The 17,459-nt window shown below is 42.3% G+C and overlaps 2 protein-coding genes across 3 annotated transcripts in view; one reads left to right on the top strand and one right to left on the bottom strand.

The window, feature by feature from the left end:
* The window catches only part of GTF2IRD2B (GTF2I repeat domain containing 2B), an 88,360-nt gene extending 86,816 nt beyond the window's left edge, over positions 1–1,544 (bottom strand). Inside the window, exon 1 of the mRNA XM_057487221.1 lies at positions 1,524–1,544. The gene's annotated coding sequence lies outside the window, so the exon portion shown is untranslated. The remainder of the gene's footprint in view (positions 1–1,523) is intronic.
* A 15-nt stretch (positions 1,545–1,559) lies between these two features.
* RCC1L (RCC1 like) overlaps positions 1,560–17,459 on the top strand; it is a 29,451-nt gene continuing 13,551 nt past the window's right edge. Inside the window, exons 1-7 of one of the 2 annotated variants that reach the window (XM_057487223.1) lie at positions 1,560–1,938; positions 5,393–5,522; positions 7,800–7,928; positions 8,759–8,825; positions 9,353–9,404; positions 10,798–10,882; positions 14,307–14,488. In XM_057487223.1, the coding sequence (XP_057343206.1) occupies positions 1,630–1,938; positions 5,393–5,522; positions 7,800–7,928; positions 8,759–8,825; positions 9,353–9,404; positions 10,798–10,882; positions 14,307–14,488 (954 nt within the window). In that variant the 5' untranslated portion in view covers positions 1,560–1,629. Of the gene's footprint in view, positions 1,939–1,966; positions 2,197–5,392; positions 5,523–7,799; positions 7,929–8,758; positions 8,826–9,352; positions 9,405–10,797; positions 10,883–14,306; positions 14,489–17,459 lie in introns of those variants that run through there. The other variant, XM_057487224.1, reaches the window with a different exon arrangement.

The raw sequence follows: 17,459 nt of genomic DNA, 5'->3' as shown, positions 1-17,459 counted from the left end.
ACAGTTCAAGTCTGACTCTCAATGAGGGAGAGGAAGAGGGGAGGCTGGGTAACAATGTCCTGCAATGCTGTGTGGTCTAAGGAAGGCTAGGTGAGGCCACTGGGGAGTCTTTGAGCCCATGAAGGATCCATGTCTCCCAGGAACAGGTCAGCCTGAGTGTCTATCCCTGACTCCACTCAGTTGTTGGGATTGGTCCAAGGGAAGCCTGACCTCAGTGCACACAGAAGATGGATTTCATAGCCCAGCAGACTCCTGATTTCATAGCTTTGGTTAATTATGTTCCCTGTGGTTGGAGGCCTTTGAAGAGCAGCCTTATGGCTACCAGAGCCTATCAATCAGTTTTCCTGATTACCTTCTATAACACAGCCCCACAGAATGGTAAAACATCAACCGTATTTCACTACAGCATGGTCAAGACATGTTTCGCAGACTGGATACAGGCACATTCAAGGACAACAAGAGTTTGAACAGGTTTTGGGAATTGGTTAAACTGGATTAGTTCCAGGTATCAAGCAATAAAAAGAGAAGAGAAAAGAAGCAAGGGAGGGAAGAAGGAAGTTTGCATTTGGGACTTGTATTTGGAATGTCCATCATGAACCATAATGGGCTGCAAGAGATCCTACAGGTCAAAAAGTCCAACCACCTCATTTATTTCAAAAAATCCATTTCCTATATATATATATATATTTTAATCCCTTCACTTTGGAGGGAGATCCAGGGAAGGGAAACAACTTCCCAAGGCATGTCAGTAGCAGAGCCAGGACTAGAACCCAGGAGCACAGAACCGAAGTCATTTAGGAGGGCATCTCTTTTCTGGCTGCAATGCTATAGTACAAAACCGGTGAGGACAGTCTGAATGAACGGAATGAAGTTCCTGTCTCCACTTAACTTCAAAAGGGGTGCTCGAGCTAGATCTTAGAAGATGGGTAGGACTTTACCAGACACCCACAGGACAAGGCGGGCAGTGGGAAGGGCATTCGAGGTGCGCAAAGCAGGGAGGGCTGAAACAGACCTAGGGTTCAGAAATTACAAGTAAAGCCATCTGACCCAAGAGGAGTGACAGGCTGAGGGGTGAGGTGACGCTGGGGAGAATGATGCACTGAAGACCGCAGGGCATTGCTGCAAGGCTTGTGGCTGCGAGCGACGACCTCAGCGAGTCACTGTGGCTGGAGCCCGGACTGAGTGGTCTGGCAGAGGATGGGAGGGAGGATGGCTGCCACAAGGTCAGGGAAGAAATGACGAGGGACCGGGGGAACACCACTACACTGGAGCTGCGTATTGGCAAGCAGCAAAAGGGCTTTGCGAAACTTTAGCACCCTGCACCCTTCTGAGCCGGGAAGATGCTCAGGAAACGTGCATTGCGCGGGAAGGGACGTGGCTGCAGGCGGCTGCTGGAGCTCGGAGAAGGGTCGCGCACTAAAGGGCAGGGCCAGGCCTGGGTCCCACAGCCGGCTCACTCGGCTCCCAGCCTCCTCCCTCCCCTCCCTCCCCCCCATGCCATTGTTCGCCCTCAGCGCTTTTACCTTCCGCCAGTAGTAAGCGTGGCCACGGGCTCTTCCGCCGGGGCGTGGGGTCAAAGGTCACGCAAGATGGCGGCGGCCAGCAGCCTCTGAGGCGTGGAGCAGGGGCATGGCGCTGGCGGCTTTGGCGGCCGGGTCTCGGCTGGGGTGGCGGCTGAGCGGGCCGGGGCCGGGGCGCGGGCACTGGACGGCGGCCGGGCGCTCGCGGAGCCGGCAGGAGGCGGACGCGCCCGTGTTCCAGTACGTGGGCGAGCGCGCGGCCCGCACCGACCGCATCTTCGTGTGGGGCTTCAGCTTCTCGGGGGCGCTGGGCGTGCCCTCCTTCGTGCTACCCAGCGCCGGACCCGGGCCCAGCGCCGGCTCGCGGCCGCGCCGCAGGATCCAGCCCGTGCCCTACCGCCTGGAGCTGGACCAGAAGGTGCGGGCCGCAGCTCCTTCCCTCCCTTCCCCGACGCTCGCCGCCCCTCTCCGCGGCACTCGACCCACTTCGGGAAGGTGGCGACGATGGGTGGTCAGACTTCGGGGATGACGGCCGTCGAGCGGCTGCAGGGAGCTGCTAACAATAACCGAGCGGCTGAAATGTCCCGGGTTGTGTCCTCGGCTTGGGTCATTCGCACATCACCCCGGGAGTCGGTCATTCCCCACAGTTACTGGGGAAGCTCAGAGATGTTAAAGGGTAGGTCCAAGGCCCCACAGGTGTATACGTTCAGTGGGATTCGCACTCAGGAACTTGTCCGGCTTCAGAAATTCTCCTGTTAGGAAAGCATATTTCAAAAGGTTGGAGAAAATGTGGGCCGACTGAAGTCCGTGAACAACTCGGAAAGGAAATGTTAACGGAAGCAGTTAAAGGATGAAAGAGGAAGGATAAATGGCCCACTCAAGAATAGTTGCACAAGAGGCTTCTGAGTGAGATTGTAAAGATGACAGCGAACGACAGCTACCGGAGGGCGGCGTAACTTAGAAGTCAACATTCAGAAGAGCAAAAATGGATGCTTAGGACAGGTGCTTGCTTGGGGAAAGTTGTGGAAATCTTGGTGGGGGATGAAAAAGAAGCAGATTTCACTAGGTTGGCTTCTGACTTATATGTCAAGGATAAATGATCTTTTAATTGAAAAGGGGAGAGAAAGAGGAAACGGAATTCAAGCTCCAGATAAATGAAAAGTTGGATTGACTTCTTAGTGATTGAGTTGTGTTATTTATGTATTCTGGTTCTATAGGTCCATTAGCGTGCCGGTATTTTATGCCAGGCCACCCCTTTTCTTTTTGATAGTGACTTTTGAAGAGCAAGTTTTTAATTTTCACAAAATTCGATTGATGAGTTTGTGATCGCTGCTGTAGATCATGCTTTTGACATATCTAAGAAATCTGCCTAATCCAAGATCCCAAGATGATTTTCCTGTTTTCTAGCCGCTTCAAGATTTAGTTCTTCCAGTCAGTTCTATGACTCAGTCCTCTGAGTTGATTTTTGTGTATGATGTGGGGTAATGGTCTTTTTGCTTGTGGATTTCCAACAGTTACAGCATCATTAGTTGAAAAGACTACTATCCTTCCTTTATTGAATTGTCTTGGGGCTTTGTGGAAAATAAATTGATAGTAAATGAAAGAGTTTATTTTGAACTCCCAATTGTGTTCCATTGATCTGTATGTCTATCCTTATGTGAAAATTACACTCTTGATTACTGTAGCTTCAAAGTAAGCTTTGAAATTAGGAAGTGTAAGTCTTCCAACTTTGTTCTTGTTTTTAAAAATTGTTTTGACTATTCTGGATCTTTGCTCTTCTACACAAATTTTAAGATTACCTTGTCAATTTCTGCAAAAATACTTCCTGGGATTTGATAGGGGTTATGTTCAATCTGTAGATCAATCTGGGTACAAATGCCATCTAAACAATTTTGAGTCTTCTAATCTATGGACATGGAATATCTCCCCATTTAGGTAAGTCTTTAATTTCTCTCAACTATGTTTTGTAGTTTTCAGTATGCAAGTCTTGCACTTTGTTAAATTTATTCCCAAGCATTTTATTTTTGATGCTAATTTGAAATGAATTGTATTCTTAGTTTCATTTTTGTAGTGTCCATTGCTAGTATATAGAAACACAATTGGTTTTTGTTTATTGACTTTCTATTTTGTGATTTTGCTGTACTTGTTTATTCTATAGATTTTTGTGTATTCCATAGGACTTTCTACATACAAGATCATGCTGTCTGGTTGTCTGTAAATAAAGATAGTTTTACTTCTTCATTTCCAGTGTGGATACCTTTTGTTTCTTTTTCTTGCCTGACTGCACTGGGTAGAACCTTCAGTAAAGTGTTGAATTGATGTGGCACCTTTGTCTTGTTCCTGATCTTAGAGAGATAGCATTTAATCTTTCACCTTTAAGTATGACATTAGCTGTATGTTTTTCATAAATGTCTTTTGCAAGTTGAGGAAGTACCCTTCTTGTCCTGGTTTGTTGAGAGTTTCTTTTTTAAAAATCATGAACAGGGATTAGATTTTGTCAAATGCTTTTTCTGTGTCTGTTGAGGATCATGTATTTTTTTGTCCTATATTCTGTTAATACATTAATTATATTAGTTGATCTTTGGAAATTAAATCAACCTTGCAATCAGGGATTAAACTCCACTTGGTCTTGGTGACTAATCCATGTTATATTTTGCTGGATTTGGTTTGCTGATATTTTGTTGAGGATTTTTTCCTTGTGATGTCTTTGGTTTTGGTGTCAGGGTATTACTGGCCTCATAGAATGAGTTTCTGTAAAGCTATGTGAAGAATTGGTATTATTTGATATTTAAATATTTGGTAGAATTCACCAGTGAAGTCATCTGGGTCTGGCATTTTCTTTGTAGGAAGAGTTCTTATATTACTAATTAAATTTTAAAAACTTGTCTTCATTCAACTTAAAGTATTTTGCAGTGTCCTTTGTGATTTATTCTTTGACCCATGAATTATTTAGAAGAGTTTAATTTCCAAATGTATGTGGTTTCCCTAAATTCTTTATTTGTTGATTTCCAGTTTAATTTTCTTGTGGTTAGAAAACATTGTTTAGTTTCAGTCCTTGTAAATGTATTGAAACATTGTTTTATAGCCTGGCATAGGGTCTGTCCTGTAGAATGAATGTTCCATGTTTGCTTGAAAAGTATGTGCATTCTACTGTTTAGGTGTAGTGTTCTATAGACATCAGGTCAAATTGGTTGAGAGCTTCTTAGTTAACCTATTTTTTTGCTCTAACCATTATCTACCACCTTGGACAGCTACAATATTCATCATTAACCTCTGCTTGTTCTCAGCAAACATCCCTGGGGAAAAGGCTGTTTGCATTGGGTGATAACTGGGTTAGGTCAAATAAATAAAGCCTTGTGAATAGGGTCTTCCAGGGAACCACTAGACAGAGCAAATAAGAATTCTCTGGGAATGTAGCTTTGAAGTTGTTCCAATCCTGTTCTTCCTCTAGTGGCTGCCACACTGCACTCATCATAATCGTGAGCTCTTGGTTTTCAGGGCTACTGCAGAACTGAGAGGTGGGTGGGAGTAGGTCAAGTTAATGCTATAAAGCTTGCTGTTCTTACTGTGACTTGAGTCACACAGCTGGTAACGGTAGGTCAAGATTCAAATGAAGGCAGTCTTCAACTTAACTACTGTACTAGACTATGTCTTAGTAAATGAGGATCATGCGGACAACTAGTTCATAGGGTGTTTGTGAAGATTAAATGAACTAATCCGTATCAAACACTTAACGCATGGTTATTGGTCAAAAAGTGTTAGTGGCCATATTAATAATATGTGTTCTTTGATTGGGTAAAACAACCTGTCATTTATTGCCAAAAAACTTGATATCACAAACCAGTTACTACTTTATGGGCACTCTTTTTCAGATTTCATCTGCTGCTTGCGGCTATGGATTCACATTACTGTCCTCTAAAACCAAGGATGTTACGAAAGTTTGGGGTATGGGACTCAACAAAGATTCTCAACTTGGATTTCACAGGAGCCAGAAAGACAAAAGTGAGCATTCTCACCTTGGCTTCTCTGCTATGATTGGTTTTAAAAAATGTTTCATAAACGAAACTGTAGCAACAAAATAGTTGGAGTCCTAAAGGGATGTTGTTTGAAGCCATCTGGACTAGACTGTTTTTCAGCCTCTTGGGTAGTAACATTGAACCTTTAGGCAGAAGGACATTTGCTGATAAGTAAAGATGTTCCTTTTTGGCCCCCAAAGATGACCTTTCTTTCCCAGCTGGAGGTAACTTGAGATACTCTGCAGTACCTGGAACATGGTCTGGGAAAAAAATTAAAATGGAGGCTTGAAACTTGGATTGTAAAAATGTTAGAAATTATATAGAATGTCGTTTTAAAATGTAGACATTATCCAAAAAGTGTTATAAGAATAATGAGAAACAATTTTAAAATAAGGGTGAAATTACCCTGAACTATATACTCAACATACCTTTCTTTTAATTTTTTTTCTGTGTTCTCATTCATATGAAAATATATTTTTAATTTAATTCTGATCATAGTATATTGTTTTCTGCCCCTTTGCACTTAATTTTATACCTGAATTCTTTTATAAGGCAGTATTGAAGTCTTTATTAGCTGTAGGATGCCACATTACATATTTTGTACCTTTTATTAGGGATGATTTTAGACATATACAGAAATAGAGTAGTATAATGAATCCCATGTCCTATTACTGGCTTCAGCGATCATCAATTCATGACAGTCTTGTTTTATTCATTCACCCTAACCCTTTAACAATTTTAAATAAACCCCAACATTAATTTCATTCATAAATATTTCAGTGTGTATCTAAAAAAAAGACCCACAAAAAAAGAAAAAGGGTCATTTTCATAGCTAAAAATAATTCACAATATAATTCTTAAACAACATCAACTATCCAATCAGTGCTCAGATCGCCAGTTGTCTTATAAATGTCATTAGATTTTTATTTTATCTTTAAAATTTTGTTTGAATCAAGATCCAGGTAAGGTCTAGACATTGCATTTAGTTGTTTAGACTTTTAAAAGTCTTTTAAGTCTATTTCTGTCTTTTTTCCTTGAAGTTGATTAATTGAGGAAATACCGTGTATCCTGTAGAATTGTCCAGTCTGGCGTTTGCTGAGTGCATCCCTGGGATGCCATTTGCCATGAACCTCTGTCCTCTGTATTTCCTTTCCATTTATTGTTGCATTTAGAGCCAGATTCCCTTTAAGTGTTATGTATTTACTGCCTCCCAGGCCCTTAGGCATCTATGCGGAGAGTAATGGGGGATGTGAGTCACTCATCAGTATTTTAAAGTACTGTATATTTTCAGCTGATAAGGCTGTTTAAGCTAAAACATTGTGCAGTTTCTTTGGGTTTGCCTAGAATCACATCCTCTCATTGTGATAAACCAGTTATCCATGGGGATCAAAAGCTCCATTTGAATATTTTTTCAGTCACTGATGAATGCAGATGGGCAAGTGTATTGTTATAGCAGTAATAATGCCATTTATTTGTAGACAGATTTTCAACATGGGATTCATAGGAGGAAAGGGAGGGGCCTTTAGTGGGGAACAGGTTGAGTGCTGTTGCATTTGCACATCTTCTGAACTCCAGCCTCTGTAATAAATATTCATTAGCTCATTGTTTAACATGCAGGATAGGGATCCCTACATAGGACTTTCAGGCTTCTCCAGTAGATTATAAAGAACAGTCAGTTTCTTCTTTAGAGTGACTTCTAGAAAACTTTTCCCCATACTTGCTTATTTAAATATTAAGAATTTCTTTTTAGAATTGCATACTTCAGAAACCTAAAGGCACAGTAGGATATGTGGTGAAAAGTCTGCTGTCTGCCTTTGTCCTCCCAGCCAGTTTTTCTCCTTAAAGACATCCTGGATTAATGGTTTCCAATTTATCATTATGGAGAGACTTAATGGATATGCAGCAAATGCATCTCCATATTCTCTTTGCCTCCTTCTAATATAAGTGGTGTTAACCTTACTGAGGAAAATGCCGTTACTTTCCTTGAAAACCTAAATGGCATTAAGTGACATGTGAAGGGATTCTTCAGTAATACCGTGTGTGCTTTCCGATTATCTGAAGTATAATGGAGGCAGTGGGGTGTGGTGGTTGGGAATTGGAGTCTGGGCTTCTAGTCTGAGCTCTGCTATTCACTTATGCCTTGAGTAGGTCATTTTGATCTCTGTGTACCAGTGTGGGGTTTGGGTGGTATGACTTCTAATGTTACAAATGTTGTGGCTCCCAGTCAGTGTCATGTGCCATGAACCTGGTCATTTGGTTTCAGCGAGGGGATACGAGTATGTTTTGGAGCCCTCGCCCATCCCACTGCCCCTGGACAGACCTCAGGAGACACGGGTACTGCAGGTCTCCTGCGGCAGAGCCCACTCTCTCGTCCTGACAGACGGCGAAGGAGGTAACTTGACTGGTCCAAGGTTGATGGAGGAGTGGGGACCACTTTCTTGCCATTGGGCCATCTGTCTGGGATAGGTGGGTTCATCTAATTAGCGAAGCCATTGGCTCCTGAGTCAGTCAGCAGGATGGCTCAAGAGAGCTGTACTGGGCAGGCCTTGCCAACTCTTCCTTGTTCTCTGCTCTCTGCAGTTCTTGGAGAGTCTCGGGATTTACAGTGTCATAGCGCACATCAGGCAGCCTCGTCAAGGCCTCCTACTCGCTTTGCCAGGAAGTCACTGAACCAGGCAGTGTGTGAACAGCCTTTTCTGTTGTGCTGAAAGCCTGTTTGCTAACCCTTCTCCCAAGGAGTGGGGGCTTTCAGAGTCCAGGCTTCTAGTTAACACTGACTCTCCAGAACAGCGGTCATTTCCAGGGAAAGGCCGACTTGACTACGTTTTTCAAATTTCACTTTCTGGCTAAGTGTGCTTCGTAGGAAAAAGCGAAGGTGGTGTTTAGGAACTCTTTAGAGAGGGGATTTGGCATTGAGGGTAACCTAGAGACAGGCACAGGGAATGAGGGTGCTAGGGCCTTGCCAGGAAGTGCTGAACTTGTGCTGTGGAATTCCCGAGAGGCAGACTAGGATCCTGAGGGGAAGGCAGAAGGAACAGTCAGGGTAGCCCCGGCTGGTGTGCGGGTCTGGAGCCCAGCATGCCTGCAAGGCTGGGAATGGTGGGGAAGGACACCAGTGGCGGGTGGGGGAGTGATGGACCAGGACCACTTTTGCGACCCCCTTACAGCCCTGACGTTCTGGGATCCCAGCAAACTAATTTAATTGGTGGTGTTATGTTCTAGTCTTCAGCCTGGGAAACAATGCCTATGGGCAGTGTGGAAGAAAGGTGGTCGAAAATGAAATTTACAGGTAAGTTCCCAAAGGAATACCCCTTACCCAAATTGTGTTAAGCAGTTAACATTTCTTGAGTGATTACTCAGAGCAGTGAATTTCAAGGGTCCTCATGCCAGAGACGGGTGGTGAGAACCCCCCCAAAGGCTGGGGACAGTATTGTTCCTTTGCAGGTTGAGCTGCGTACCTTAGTGAGTGGGAGGGCAGATGAGCATTGATTGTGATGCATAGACCTCTGAGTTAATTTCATATTTCTACCAGATCGATTAGTTTAAAAAATTTTAGTCTTTGAAGAAGTTTCCCTCTAGGTCCTCACATTATGCTGTTGGGTCTAAAACACCAGTCTCCACTCTGGCATCATATTAAAATCACCAAAAGATTATGTTATGTTTTACTTTCATGCCTAGGGCTGCCTCTACCTTATATTTGACCTTGTGAGTTTCCCTAACAGTTACTCTGTGTGCATGGGGGAGGCCCGGGGAGGGCAGAACTGCACAGGACCATGACGTAGCTCTTGCTTCTCTCCAAATTGCTCTTGGCTCTAGTGAAAGCCACAAAGTCCATAGAATGCAGGACTTCGATGGACAGGTGGTCCAGGTAAGAGATGGGCTGAGAGCCACTGGTCTTGCTCCCTGATTTTGAGAGGGTGAAAGCTGGGTGGGGTTGTGGCAGATTTGTTAGGGGATTTTCTGCATTAATACATTCTTAAAGTTAAAATGACTGCCTGCCTAGTGTAGGCCAGGATTTATACTAGACATGGGGTCCAAAATATAAGGTCTGGGAGGGTAATATTCTAGTAAGAGAGACAGGTTAGAAAAGCTGTGACAGACAGTGACTGTTATGGGGTATGTGATGGGAACTTGTTAATAGGGGGGAATGTAGTAACCACAGTGTTGCTCATGTGAAACCTGAGCATAAGATTGTATATCAATGATACCCTATTAAGAAAAAAAAAGCTAGCTGTGTCATGGCACAACACTGCTGTATGTGTTCCAGGCTGCTTTCTCTTGCTCATCATTTTATCCCATCCCTGGTGCAGTGCCTGGCACATGGTAGGTACTTAATAATAAATATTTAAAATGTAAAAGGGTGCATGCAGAAAGTGCTCTGAGAGCACCAGAAGGAATTGTTAAGTCTACCAGGGGTGGAAGGGAAGGGAGAGAAGGCATTGTGGAGGAAGTGGCAGAGGAATCTATCAGATAAATTGGGGTGGGTGGTAGGAAAGGTTTTACGGCAGAGGTGAGGGAGGAGCCTGAAGGCTGTAGCATGCTGAGAGCCTGCAGTGTGGCTGGAGTTTGCTGTGCTTGCCCAGGTGGGCTGGGATAGATGGGAGACTGGTTGGGAGTGAACTATGCAGGGTCTCGTGTGCTCTGGTAAGGAGGTTAGACTGCCTCCTCTTGAGAGTTGGGGGCTGAGTGACAGCCAAACCACGATTAGTTCAGAAAGGCTACTTTGGCCATGGTGTGGAGCAGGGTTGGGGAGGAGGTGAAGAAAAATAGGTTGGAACTCAGCAGTTGTTGAGACTGGACAGAAGCGTGTAGAGGTGACCGGGAAAGCCTTAGGAATGGATGCAAACAGCCTCCCAGGAAGTGTGAGTGGGAGACAAAGGGCCAGAGACAGCCCCTGGAGAAGGAGTCCAGCACTGAAGGGCATGAAGCAGAGGCTGAGCTGGTGACAGAGACTGGACATGACAGGAGGCAGAAGAGAGTACTGGCAGAGGGAGAGGTTCCTCAGGGATTGAGAGGCAGGGAGGGGCCCTTGGGCTTGCCCCTCAGGACTCCTGGCACTGTATGGTAGCAAGGACAGTGCCAGTGCAGTGGGGACAAGGGCTGGGCAGGGGTGGATTGAGAAAATTGGATGTGGAGGCAGTATGGGCAGCCTGCCTGGGCCGGGCCCTCTCTGCTCAGGAGCAGTAGGGAATGGAGCTGAGTTTTGGGACTGCGGCCTGGGACACTGGGTTTCTAAGGATTTCTTCCCCTCTGTTTGACAGGTCGCCTGTGGTCAGGACCATAGTATGTTCCTAACGGATAAAGGAGAGGTCTATTCCTGTGGATGGGGCGCGGATGGGCAAACAGGTAGCAAGCCTTTCACTTCCTCAGGATGGTTCAGGATGGAGCAGGATGGAGCTGTGAGCTGTGGGCTCTCGGGCTGGAACCCACATTCCATGATTTAACTCTTAACATCTGTTGTCACTTCCTGAGCATGCTGTTCTATGTGTCCCTCCCTTTCCTCCCTCACCTCTCCCTGTTCCCATGGAAACGTCCAATAAAGGTTGGAGAGGATTAGAGCCCCCCACCGCGCCCAGCACCGGAGTTCGCAGGTGCCACCTGAGGTGCTCCACAGATGAGGAGCTCAATTTTAACTTTGGAGAAGAGTATGATTAAAGGAGGAGGAATGAGGGACAAACTTTATCAGCCTGCTGTACTTAATCTTTGGCTTTTGATAACTTGTTTGAAAGGAAGGCCTTTGAATTTAATATTTAAGTCTTGTATGAATCCTCGGTAATCCTGCCACTGCTACCAGTCGTCTTTGTTCACTGTTACCTGTTTTCTTCCAGTCCTTGTTCATATGTGTATATCTTTTATATCATAGTAATAGCATAGAAGTCTTTTATATACTTGTTTTATCATTCAAGTTTACATAAAACATTTCTCCCTGTTGGTACAATTACAGTTACATTTTTAATATTTGTATGATACAGTATCAAATTACCATAGTGTAAATTAATCATTTATCAAAAAATTATCAATCATTACCCTGTTGTCAGAAGGCATACTTCTTTTTGGGGAGAGGTTACAGTAGCCATTGGGGAGAGAGAACATTTTTCATATATACACACATAGCTTTTTCTTTCATTGGATTTATTGCCCTAGGACAAATTCCCAGGAATGAGTCAAAGAATTAGAATATTTTTATGGTTTTCAGAATGTATTGTTAAATTATGTTCCAAAAATTTTACCATTTATACTGCATTAGTGATGTATAGAAGTTCTACTTTGCCCTTAACCCCTCTAGTAAGTAAAATATTTAAGTGAGCTCATTTAATTACTATGCCAGTTTATTCATTTTTATTTATTTTGTTTTTTATTAAGGTATCATTGGTATACACTCTTATGAGGGTTTCACAAGAAAAACATTGTGGTTACTACATTCACCCATATTATCAAGTCTCCTCCATACCCCATTACAGTCACTGTCTGTCAGCGTAGTAAGATGCTATTCCAGTTTTTTAAATGTGTGTTTCTTTGGTAATGATAACATTGGACTCATATTGCCTGATTCCGAAACTTACTAAAAAGGTACGTTAATCAAAAAGTACTAGCATAAAGTCAGACACATAAACCAACAGACCAGGATAGATAGCCAATAGCCAGTTTTTCCCAACACCATTTGTTACAAAGGCTGCCCTTTCCCCATTGAATGGTCTTGTATCTCTTATCAAAAATTATTTGACTATATGTGCTTTACTTCTGGCCTGGCTGTTCTTTTTCGAGGTCAGTTGGCTATTTAGGGTCCTTTGAGATTCCATTTGGATTTTAGGAAGAGTTATTTCCATTCTGCAAAAGACATTGTTGGGATTTTGATGGGGATTACTTGAATGTAGATTACTCTGAGTATTATTAACGTCTTAGCAATATTAAATCTTCCAGTCTATGAACCTAAGATGTCTTTCTGTGTATTTATATCTTCTTTAATTTCCTTCAGCAGTGTTCTGTAGTTTTCATTGTACAAGTCTTTCACCTCTTTGGATATGTTAGTTCCTAAGTATTTTATTCTTCTGAATGCTACTGTAAATAGAAGTGTTTGCTTGGTTTTCATTTTTGGATTGTTCATTGTCAGAATAAGCAGTTGATTTTTGGGTGTTGCTTTTGTATCCTGCTTCCTTGCTGAATGTGGTTCATTCATTTATTTTTTATATGTAATTTTTTTTATTAAGGTATCATTGATATACACTCTTATGAAGGTTTCACATGAAAAACATTTTGTTACTACATTCACCCATATTATTGAGTCTCCCCGCATGCCCCATTGAAGTCATTGTCCATCCAGCATAGTAAGGTTCATTCATTTTTATGGCTGTCTGATAGTCTGCCATGGAATATAACTCAATTTATTCATTTTCCTGTCAATAGATATTTGGATGGCTTGTAACTTTTTGTTCTACAACAGTCTGTCCTTTTGTGGCCATCCATATGTCTCCTTGTACATGTGTTCAAGAGTTTAGGAGCTGTAGTGAGGAGTCCTTCAATAGAAGCCAGTTGTAGGGTATGCACATGTAGTCAAATGGTTGTTCTCCAGCACAGTTGTAACAGGGGACCCCCACAGCAGCAGGGTGCTCTTCCACAGCCTGGCCACGGCTTGGTATTAGCCACTTAACGCTTGTTGCCTGTCTGGTGAATGTGAAATAGTATGTCATTGAGGTTTGAATTTGCATTTTTCTGATTATCATTTGAGAGTGACTGTCTTTTTATACGTTTATTGGACAGGCTTGTTTTTTATTCTGTGAAATGCACATGGTCTCTTTGCCCATTTTTGTTGATTTACTTGTCTTTTTCCTACTGATTTTTAGGATTCTTTATACTTTATCTGTGTTCTTTATCATTGATAGCATCGCACCCTTTATCAGTGATAGCATTCTCCCAGATTGTGACTAGATTGTGACTAGCCTCTCTGTCCTTCATTTAAGTTTTGCCTTTGAACTCTATTTTTTCATTTCATTGCTTCCTTTTCAAGTTTACCTGGCCGTATTTGGTAGTCTATTCACGTTTTTATTTCTGGAAGCATTGTGTACAGAGTTATTTCCTATTTTGTAGATCTGAATTCTCCTGTGTGAAGTCTGGAGGGTATAAATCGATTGTTCATTGGTTCAGTTTTCTCTCACTCATCGTGGCATCTTTGCTTATGTGTTTAGTAGGTTTTGACTCTTGGAGGAAGCCTGGTTTACGCAGGGTCTGTGGCTGAGTGCTCTGCCTTGGCCGGCTGCCCGGGGCTACCCTGCGCACAGGGCTGATGGCGACATTTGTCCTTGGGGCAGGCGTGTCCTTTACCACGCCAGTCTGTCAGTTTCAGTTCACTGTTATTTTTGGGGGGGATTTGGGGAGTTGGGGTGGGTTGGGCTCTTACATATTTCCTTTATTTTCTGGCAAGCCCAAGGGTATGTTAGAAACTGCTTGTTACAATATTCTGTTTATGTATCCTAATAGGGTCTGGGAGGTCCAATAGGTTCACTGTGTAGTGGTGTTTCACCTTGCAAAGATTTCTAACTTGAATCAGACAGAAAATTTCAAGGGTTTAAAAAATACGCAATTACTATTAAGTTTTTTCTTCGTGAGAACCTGGAGAAGGAAGTTGTAGAGCGTGCAGAGGGACTGATGAGGGTTTCTTAATTGGTGTTCATAAAGTGCTTAAAATTGTGCCTGGCACACAGTAAGTCTGTGTAAGTGTTTGTTAAAAGAATAAATAATTAAAAGTAAGTAACATGATTTTCCATTGTATTAGGTCTGGGTCACTACAATATCACCAGCATGCCCACCAAGCTGGGCGGAGACCTTGCTGGAGTGAACGCTGTCCAGGTTGCCACCTACGGTGACTGCTGCCTGGCCGTGTCTGCTGATGGAGGCCTCTTTGGTTGGGGAAACTCTGAGTACCTGCAGCTGGCCTCTGTTACCAACTCCACACAGGTATGAGGTCACTTACAGCCTGGTGCTGGGAGGTTTGGAAATACAAAGTGTTATGGACATTTATAAGAGGTTCTTTACCAAAGTGTGATGTATAAAGTGGTGTTTAGACCTAACCTGCTGTTTAAAATATTTGCCTTTTCAGGACACTGAATTCTTGGCGATATCATTGGAGCCTGGAAAGAAAACTTGGGTTCAAAAGCCATTGTAATGAGTACCTCCCTGAGGTAGTCCTGGTTTAGAGCACTATTTTAGGTGTGTTCTGTGTGTCTTGTTCTAGAAGGGATAGGAGGCTATTTATATAAGTTCCTGGGATGTCACAGGGTGCTCTTTGTTGCAGTATAACATACATGCTCAAAAGCACACAGGGCGTAAGTGTGCATCACCATCAAGACACTATGTTGCCCCACCCAAATCAAGCAGTAGGATGCTAGCCGCACTCCAGAAGCCCTGCCTGTGGCCTCTCCCCATCACTACCCACTCCTTCTCACTAAAGGGAGCCACTGTCAGCACAATACAGAAGGATTTTAAGCGTTTTATTAAGGAAAACTCCAACAATGCAGAAAATAAGTAGAGCTCTGTACATAATTGACCGCCATGTATCCATCATCCATCTTCAACAATTACTAACTAATGGCCTGTTTTAAAAATAGACATATAATTCACCATTTAAAAGCATATAATCTAGTGGTTTTTAGTATAGTCACAAAGTTGTATGACCATTACCATTGTCTAATCGTAGAACATTTCTATTACCCACTGTAAAAAAACCCATACCTACCCCTAGTGGCTAGTTTTGCTGCATCTGTAATTCCATCTACTTCTTTACCCTGAATATTTTGAAGCAAATCTAAGACATATTTCATCCATACAAATTTCAGTGTGTATCTCTAAAAGTTTAAAGGACTATTAAAAATAAATACTACATTTGTTAGTATCGTCAAACTTCTGACAGCGTACAGAGGTAATTAAATACATATTCATAGATATATCTGCACAAAGGGAAATGAAAGGTCGAATGATAAAAAATGCATCCCTCTGGGACATAATAAAGATCAGAGAAGAAATAAATAAAATTGAGAAGAATAAAACAATAGCAAAAATCAATGAAACCAAGAGCTGGTTCTTTGAGAAAATAAAATAGATAAGCCTCTAGCCAGACTTATTAAGAGGAAAAGAGAGTCAACACAAATCAACAGAATCAGAAAGGAGAAAGGAAAAATCATGACGGACCCCACAGAAATACAAAGAATTATTGGAGAATACTATGAAAACCTATATGCTAACAAGCTGGGAAACCTAGGAGAAATGGACAACTTCCTAGAAAAATACAACCTTCCAAGACTGACCCAGAAAGAAACAGAAAATCTAAACAGATCAATTACCAGCAGTGAAATTGAAGCGGTAATCAAAAAACTACCAAAGAACAAAACCCCCGGGCCAGATGGATTTACCTCGGAATTTTATCAGACATACAGAGAAGACATAATACCCATTCTCCTTAGAGTTTTCCAAAAAATAGAAGAGGAGGGAATACTCCCAAACTCATTCTATGAAGCCAACATCACCCTAATACCAAAACCAGGCAAAGACCCCACCAAAAAAGAAAACTACAGACCAATATCCCTGATGAACGTAGATGCAAAAATACTCAACAAAATATTAGCAAACTGAATTCAAAAATACATCAAAAGGATCTTACACCATGACCAAGTGGGATTCATCCCAGGGATGCAAGGATGGTACAACATTCGAAAATCCATCAACATCCACCACATCAACAAAAAGAAAGACAAAAACCACATGATCATCTCCATAGATGCTGAAAAAGCATTCGATAAAATTCAACATCCATTCATGATAAAAACTCTCAGCAAAATGGGTATAGAGGGCAAGTACCTCAACATAATAAAGGCCATATGTGATAAACACACAGCCAACATCATACTTAACAATGAGAAGCTGAAAGCTTTTCCTCTGCAATCAGGGACAAGCAAGGGATGCCCACTCTCCCCAGTGTTATTCAACATAGTACTGGAGGTCCTAGCCATGGCAATTAGACAAAACAAAGAAATACAAGGAATCCATATTGGTAAAGAAGAAGTTAAACTGTCAGTATTTGAAGATGACATGATACTGTACATAAAAAACCCTAAAGACTCCACTCCAAAACTACTAGAGCTAATATCGGAATTCAGCAAAGTTGCAGGATACAAAATTAACACACAGAAATCTGTGGCTTTCCTATACACTAACAATAAACTAATAGAAAGAAAAGTCAGGAAGACAATTCCATTCACAATAGCATCAAAAAGAATAAAATACCTAGGAATAAACCTAACCAAGGAAGTGAAAGACCTATACTCTGAAAACTATTAGACACTCTTAAGAGAAATTAAAGAGGTCACTAACAAATGGAAACTCATCCAGTGCTCCTGGCTAGGAAGAATTAATATCGTCAAAATGGCCATCCTGCCCAAAGCAATATACAGATTCGATGCAATCCCTATCAAACTACCAACAGCATTCTTCAATGAACTGGAACAAATAGTTCAAAAATTCATATGGAAACACCAAAGACCCCAAATAGCTGAAGCAATCCTGAGAAGGAAGAATAAAGTGGGGGGGATCTCACTCCCCAACTTCAGGCTCTACTACAAAGCCACAGTAATCAAGACAATTTGGTACTGGCACAAGAACAGAGCCACAGACCAATGGAACAGAATAGAGACTCTAAACATTAACCCAAACATATACGGTCAACTAATATTCGATAAAGGAGCCATTGACATACAATGGGGAAATGACAGTCTCTTCACTAGATGGTGCTGGCAAAACTGGACAGCTACATGTAAGAGAATGAAACTGGATCACTGTCTAACCCCATACACAAAAGTAAATTCGAAATGGATCAAAAACTTGAATGTAAGTCATGAAACCATAAAACTCTTAGAAAAAAATATAGGCAAAAATC

Source organism: Manis pentadactyla, chromosome 10 (assembly GCF_030020395.1).
Source record: "Manis pentadactyla isolate mManPen7 chromosome 10, mManPen7.hap1, whole genome shotgun sequence".
Lineage (NCBI taxonomy): Eukaryota > Metazoa > Chordata > Mammalia > Pholidota > Manidae > Manis > Manis pentadactyla.
This window is presented reverse-complemented; position numbering and strand designations above follow the sequence as displayed.